This window comes from Herpailurus yagouaroundi, unplaced genomic scaffold, assembly GCF_014898765.1.
Source record: "Herpailurus yagouaroundi ecotype Mexico unplaced genomic scaffold, PumYag 199, whole genome shotgun sequence".
NCBI lineage: Eukaryota > Metazoa > Chordata > Mammalia > Carnivora > Felidae > Herpailurus > Herpailurus yagouaroundi.
In genome coordinates this window covers 20,441,331-20,449,089 of record NW_024412430.1, presented here as the reverse complement: position 1 = coordinate 20,449,089, position 7,759 = coordinate 20,441,331, and the positions used below count along the sequence as shown (strand labels likewise).

The window sequence follows — 7,759 nt, the reverse complement described above, 5'->3', positions numbered from 1 at the left end:
ACCATCAACATCACCATCATCATTACCATCATAACCACCACCACCATTATCATCACCACCACCATCATCACCATCACCACCATCATCACCAGCACCACCACCACCACCACCACCACCATCATCACCACCACCATCAACATCATCATCATCACCACCACCACCACCATCATCACCACCACCATCCATCATCACCATCATCACCATCACCACCATCACCACCATCACCATCACCATCACCATCATCACCATCACCACCACCAACATGATCATCAACATCACCATCATCATCATTACCATCATGACCACCATCACCATCATGACTATCACAATTGCCACCACTGCCAAAGGCACCAGGAGAGGCACCATCACCATCATCATCATCAACATCATCATCATGTCACCAACCATCATCTCCATCACCACTACCATCAACATCAGCATCACAATGAGCACCATTAACTATCACCATCTTTACCAATGGCACCATCATTATTTTACACTAGTGGTTTAAGATAAACAAAGACTGCTAGCTTCATTTTTTTCCATACTTTTCAATAGAAACTAGCCTCTCCAGGGCCCTTTCTTCTTCCATTACGCCCTTCTCTAGTTTTGGAAGCAGGTGTAGAAAATGATGGATGACCAAAGGGAGGCTCTGGTTCTCATTTTTCCCATCTCAAACCCACACCTTATCTAACTCCCCTTGGGCTCTGGGGCCAGGAGCCACTGGTAAATTGACTAGATTAAACTGTCTGACCATAAATACAAGTACCAAATTGCAGCTGGGAGACACCATTACAGCGCAAGCAGAGGCTCACAAAACTACCACTTTGGTCTGCATCTTGGGAAAGTCGCTTCGTACCTCTGAGGCTATTGCCACATTTTTTAAGAGATGGGATTTGGTTAGATGGTGGTGAAGGTGCCTCTAAGCCCTGAGATTCCACAGTTCTTCTGTGTGTGGTGACTTCTGTACACAGAATGGGGTCAGAACGGGAACCCACTGTCTGGGAAACCAAAGCGGCTGAGGAGAAACAGACTCTGGTCGTCAGGACGCCACCTGATCGTGGGAGCACTCCACCATGTCCTCATTCACATGCAACACCACAAACAGCACACGTCAAACCAGTAAGGCTGCCTTGACCAAGTGGTAAAGTTACTGAACCTCTAGGATTCTCCATTTTCTCCTCTGTAAAATCGTGATAATAACGGAATGGTAAAAATAATAATGGCAGGGACCTGCAGGACTGTTGCAAAAATTAAACAGAACAACGAATGCCCAGCACTTGTTAAATTATCAAGGCATTTCCTCCCCTGTGAAGTTCTCAGGGAACCGCCAAAGCCACATGGGGATGTAAAGCTCTCTGTGAAGTCAGAAGCCTCTCTCAAAATGCCTTAGCAATGACTTCCACTCTCATTACTCAGTTCACGGATGATTTAGCTGTCCCAGTCTACATGACAAACAGAAGGTCCAGGGCGCACGTTACTACGCTGCTAAGTAGCTTCCTATCACACTCCTCATCCTGGTTTGTTTTTCTTCAGGGCACTTACTGCTACTGGTTACAGCACAAGGGTTATTCAAGCTCCAGGAGAGTAGGGATTCTGTTTTGTCTTCCTGTAGACCCCAGTAAATAGATGAGTATAGACACACACTAGGTGCTCACTGGACAGGAATACAGGAGAGCATGTGTGCATGCGTGCGTGCACGCGAGAGGGCATCTCGCCATTTCTTGCTTCTATGTTGGTCATTTTCAACAGACCACAGGCCCTGTGATAAGCCATTTCACACTGGCATCCATAGCAACTGATACAGTATTTGGCACGTAACGGCCAATTGACATTTAAGTAAATAAACGAATGAGGACGTTTTTGTGTGTATCATTTATCTCGAGATATGCGCAGACAGATCTTCAAGAGGAAAGTCAGTTCCACACAGAGGGGGAAACTGCTTTGTCTCTGGACTTCAGAGAGAGCTGTCATCCTAAAGCAGAGGTCGGCCAAGTGCAAAGCCTTGAAAAGCCCAACCATAACCCAGAAAAGTGAGGTGGAGCCATGGCCATGCGGTGGCTTCTGCGGGCCTTACGCGGTGCTGACCGGCCACCACACGCTGGTGGTCCTCTTTCAGCTGGGGCAGTAATTCACATCACCGTTAATCAAAACCCTGCCAGCAGAAAGTACGGTCGTGGCAAAGATTTCAGACAGAGGAAAGCAACCCCGGAAGACAAGAAAACCACACGCGAAAAGAAACCCACTCATGTCGAAGAGGTCTTTCCGCGGGCTGCTCTCCGCGCTGCTGCCGGAGGCCGGTGTGGCCTGCGGTGGGATGTGCTGGGCGTTCACGTAGGTGGGGGCTTCTCCGGGGCCCGCGTGAGCTCTCCCTTCCGGCAGGCTGTAGGTGTCCAAGGACCCTGCAACGAGAAAACCAGCGCTCTTTTCTCTTACGAGGGGAAGGCCATTTGCGCATCTATCCGTAAGCCACCCAACACTTCATGGAGGCGTTCCTACGGGCTATCTGGTAGCTAATTCTTCTTGTGGGTCCCCACTGGCTACATCCCCCTCTTCTGACCCTGTCACCACTGTTGTGTTTGGCCGGGACGATTTCCCCGCCTTCATGTCAAGATGCCAGCCCCCGAGGATGGACACCCTGACGGCACGGGCCTGCCCGAGACTCCGGCCCCGACCGGGGTCGGTGAGCAGAGCAGATGTGCCACGGCGGAAGCTGCCTGGGTCCCTCGTCCCCTTTACAAAGCCCCCTGAGCAAGTAGCAGCAGAACCATGAGCCTCATTAAATCGCCTCGTTCTCCCTTTCGGTGTAAGCGGACGCCTCGTAAGTCAACTCCGTTCTAGCCACGCGATGCCCGGCTCCTTCCTTACAAAACGAAGCATCCCGTCATGCCCCAGGCTCCACGCAGGAGGCCCAGGGTGGGCGTGTGTTGGAGGACCCCACCCGGGGGCAGCGCCCCCACGGGACTTCTCAGCTGTGCCACGAGAGTGCCAAGGCTGGTCTGGAGCCCGAGGGGTGACGGTGGTGCCTGATCCCACTTGCTCGGGTCGCCACGGGAGCCCCGTCTCTGACGCACTTACACAGACAGACTCTCAGGACCACCGCCCTCTGGCAGCGCTGTCTCTGGAGAGAAGTCACCTTTCACACCCCATGGGCGGCTCAATCCAGTTGGCAAGAGGGCTTCTTAAGCTTTCCCCAGAGCCCGTTGTTGGGCTGCGAGAGGGTGCAGGTGTCCTGTTAAAAGTCCTTCGTGTGTCTACACCTGTTCCTGAGCATGACTTCATGTTTCACGGGCCGCTCCCGTGTTATGTGTCCTGGTTCCATAGCGGCTTCTTGCCGCTCACGTGTGTGTGTGTGTGCGTGCACATGTGCGTGGCGAGCAAATCAGTCTGTACGAAGGATTTTACAAACTAAGTTTTAAAAGGAGAAGATCAAAAGCCCAACAAGTAACTTTCCTGACGATGGCCCTTTCCCACTGAGACCACGGCAGGTGCAGAGCTGGGGACAGGGGGCATTCACACCACGATGGGGTCCCCGAGTGTTAATTTTTGGTAAGGGACAACGGCTGCCAGCAAATTAACAGAGGATATTCTTACCCGATGGAAAAAAGATATTTATTGCTTTCAACTAAGAACTTGAAATTCATTGAGACATATGACCCTCAGGTGCATTTCTACCTTGGAGTCTCTTACGTTGTCTGATCCTGATCTGGCCGGGGTGGGGGGAGGGGCCGGAATGGGAACACACAAGGAGAGACTCATTTTCAAGTGAACCTGACATACTTTGCAATAACAGCCAGCATCTGCTGTAAACAATGTGTCTCCGTTGGTCCTTAGCAGTTGTTAATGTGGTTAAGCACACACGTGTCTAGAAATACTTTTAAATTTTCTTTTAAAGCTTATTTATTTTTGAGAGAGACAGAGACAGAATGCGAGTGGGTTAGGGTCAGAGAGACAGGGAGGCACAGAATCCAAAGCGGGCTCCAGGCTCCGAGCTGTCAGCACAGAGCCCGACGCGGGGCTCGAACCCACGAGACGCGAGATCCTGACCCGAGCCGAAGTCGGGTCGCTCCACCGACTGAGCCCCCCGGGCGCCCCTAGAAATACTTTTTAAATGTCTGTGGAACAGAGGTAAGAACATAGAAAAAAGGTGCTCCTGGCACAGCTCGGACTCTGGTTTGCTACGTGTTTCCTACTGGGAGCTGGAGCTGCGTGGCCACCTCCACTAGGCCTTAGGCTGTACTGAGGGCCCCACACACGGGTCCTCCCTTAGCTCGGGCAGGTGAGGCCGGAAACGGCCTCACGAGGGGGCAGTTCCAGAAATGTATCGTCATCTCTTCCCCGGCGGGGATGGCCTTGGCATGAAGCCAAAATGCGGTCACACATACGTACGTGGACGCGTTAATCAGAAATCAGAGTTTAATTCCCCATTGCTGCTTCTCCTTCAGACCCTGAGGCGTCAGCGGCCAGGGGTCAGGACCCCCGAGCTACTGAGGGAGTTCAGGATGAAGCTGAACGTCGAAAGAACCCTGTGGAACACACACACGGACACGCTCGGGTGTACGGAGCCTGCCGATAGCTCCTGGTCACGGCCGAACTGTGGCAAGTGGGGACACGTCAGTCGACGTGACACGATGGGGAAGCGCCCCTGAAAGCGCCCAGGGCCCGTGCGCGACTTGCTTGTCCACGCCACCTCTAGTGCGTGTGGGCTCCGTCCCTCCCGAAGCCGACCCTGGACGGGGCGGGCGGGGGCCGGGCAAGGAAGGGAAAGCTGCCGGCTCCTGTGAGGAGTCGTGGGGCACGGCCCCGCTGGAGCGCTGAGGGACAGCGCAAAACACACGTCACAGAGCCCCAGCCACCAGCCACCCGGACGGGTGCGGGCTCGTCGGGAGGCCCGCGCCTCAGCCCCTGGGAGGCAGGCCGTCCTGCCGGAAGGACAAGGACGCGTCCAGGGTGCACGTGAACGGGAAGCGCCGGGACAAAGGGGAGGCACCAGAGGACGGGCGGCGCCCCCTGCAGCCCTCCTTCCTGTGTCCGCGACGGTGGGGGGGCGGGGCCTCAGTGTCGCCAGGACACACACGTGCGCCGCCAGCCCCCGGACGAAGTCCCCGCCGGGAGCGCGTGCTCCCGTGTCTTCCTCCCGCCCCCCCGGCCGTGCCCCTCACCTTGCCGGACAGGTGCTTGCCTCCAGTCTTTGCCGAACGGCTCTCCCAGGAGTCTCCCCTGGTAGTACGTCTGCTCTTTGCCTGCAAACTACAGACGTGTGTAAATGCCCAGAGGAAAAGCTGCCTCTCCCCCTTTCTCCATCCCCCAAAGCCACAGCCCAGTAGAAGGGACCCAACGGCGGGTCCGCCACATCCCCAATCACACCCACCTTTTCCTTCCTGCCTCGCGGTTGGCATTAGGGTTCGGGAAACGCGTTTGCACGGGTGTGGGGAAGAGGCTGCGTCTCATCAAAACCACACGTGCCCCTCCTTGTCTTCATTTCACACCACCAGCCCTCCCTAAGTGTGACCGAAAATGGGGCTCTCCTCCATACACGCGGCCACGTCACCGGACGCGCCCTCGGGTAAAGCTCAGGTACGTCGGAACGCACCTCCCTCAGCCATTCACACCCGGGCAAGTCCGCCCCGTCCATCTCTCCACGTCAGAGCTGCGGACGCTTCATTTCCGTGTTGTTTTGCCACTTTCGTCAGTGTCATTATTATTTGCATGAGGTGGGTGACCTCACAAAATTCTCTGTCACGAAATAGAGACGCGGTAACTCTAAAAAGCAATCGCCTTACTGGAACGGTGTTGATTTGGAGGAAAACTCAGGGAAATGAAGAAAAGGGAAGGCTCATAAAACGCTCATCATTTTAAGGGCCCGCACCCAGTGTCTTCTCGGGGGAAGAAAGCACCCCGAGCCTTTGAAAAGTCCTGAACTCTTTCGTCTCCTCACGAAGCTCCCGGTATAATGGCATTCGCCCGGGATGGAGAGGAGACCCCCAGACTTGCACCTCCGGAATCACAGCCTAGTTCCCAGACATGTGATTAACGCCTTAGGACGTTAAAGCAGAAGCCTCCCCTGCGTGTCTGCGTGTGTAATCCAAGGGGACGGAGCACGTGCGTTATTGCGCCAGAGACCGGACAGAATGCCAGCCTGCGAGCACAGTGGAAGAAACCGGAAGGAAGTGCTCGAGGGGCCAGACCCAGGCAGGGGTGTGGGACTTACCTGGGCCGTGTCAGGGGCGTGGGGTCTGGCTTGCAGCCGCACGTCCACAAAGCCCCCCGGAGGGGGCGCCTTGCTTGGGATGCTGTTGTAGTACGGGTGGTCTGAGCCATCCCCCTCCTCTTCGGTCCAAGGCTCGTCCAGACTCTGCATTCTGTTAGAAGAGGGGTTTTCCAGGGCTTTAGCCGAAAGTGGAGTTTTTTTGTCAAAACCAACAAATCTAATGTTAGGACCTGCTACCCCAGAAAACAGAGTTCAGTCACTGCCTCCTCACTATCTAGATCTCAGCTATGAAAAGCAGACGAATGGGCTGGCCAGATACTTCTGCCTTCATCGCTGTCCTACCTTCTGGAAAATTCCACTCATCTTTGAAACAGGGAAGAGGTTTAAAATGTTAATAACTGGAGGTGCCTGGGTGGCTCAGTCGGTTGAGCGTCCTACTTGGCTCAGGTCATGATCTTGTGGTTTGTGAGTTCGAGCCCCGCCTCGGGCTCTGTGCTGACAGCTCGGAGCCTGGAGCCCGCTTCGGATTCTGTGTCTCTCCCTCTCTCTGCCCCTCCCATGCTCATGCTCTTTCTCTGTCTCTTAATAATAAATACACGTTAAAAAAAATATTCTTTAAAGAAATTTTATGTCCATACCTGCATTTGGAGCTGAAGTTCTTCTCACCAGATAAGATCCTGCCTGCTTCATTTTCTTTCCCCAAAACTTTGGCAAACTTGATGATATAAAAAACTACACAGAAAATTCTGACCTTAAGTGTATTCTCAGAGGAGCACGGCAACTCAGTGAGCTCCCCCACCCATTTTTGTGCATATAATTTTTATAGATTTATCTGGCTTTCATGTAAATTTCAGAAGTACAGAAAAGCATAATAATTAACATAAAAGATACGCATCCACCATGGACAGTAAGTGTGAACATTTTGCTCTGTTGGCTTTTTCTACTTTAAAAAAAAATTTTTTTTATAATTTTTTTTAATCTTTACTTATTTTTGAGAGAGAGACAGCGTGTGAGCAGGGGAGGAGCAGAGAGAGAGGGAGACACAGAATGAGAAGCAGGCTCCAGGCTCTGAGCTGTCAGCACAGAGCCCGACACAGTGCTCGAACCCCTGAACTACGAGGTCATGACCCGAGCCAAAGTCGGACACTCAACTGACTGAGCCACCCAGGAGCCCCACTTTTTTTTTTAAAGAAATAAAACTCATCACGGGTGTACAGATTTATCATATTAGCAGTAAAATGTGAGTGGTGGCATGTAGGTGTGTGTGCAGGGGCTCACCGACTGTTGGAACGTTTTCATTATGAAATGTCAGGGAGCAGACTCACCCACCAATACAGTTAAATCCCACCCACCACCGCCTGGTCCCCGGATACTCCAGAGTTGGTGTGGGATATCCTGACGTGTTATACACGCGTCGTACACGTGCGTGTATCTGTAAACTACGCCTATGTTGTTTGTTTGGTTTTAAAGTTTCCGTGTTTCATATCCTTTTTCACTGCACTTCAGATTTTTGAGGTTTATTCCGGGAGCACAGATGTACCGGTCTAC

The 7,759-nt window shown here is 52.9% G+C and overlaps 1 protein-coding gene across 1 annotated transcript in view; it reads right to left on the bottom strand.

Moving 5' to 3' along the window:
- SHC3 (SHC adaptor protein 3) overlaps nucleotides 1-7,759 on the bottom strand; it is a 94,903-nt gene that overhangs the window by 19,171 nt on the left and 67,973 nt on the right. Inside the window, exons 12-14 of the mRNA XM_040449263.1 lie at nucleotides 6,212-6,362; nucleotides 5,163-5,250; nucleotides 2,247-2,402 (exon numbers count right to left, since the gene is read on the bottom strand). Coding sequence (XP_040305197.1) covers nucleotides 2,247-2,402; nucleotides 5,163-5,250; nucleotides 6,212-6,362 — 395 coding nt within the window. The remainder of the gene's footprint in view (nucleotides 1-2,246; nucleotides 2,403-5,162; nucleotides 5,251-6,211; nucleotides 6,363-7,759) is intronic.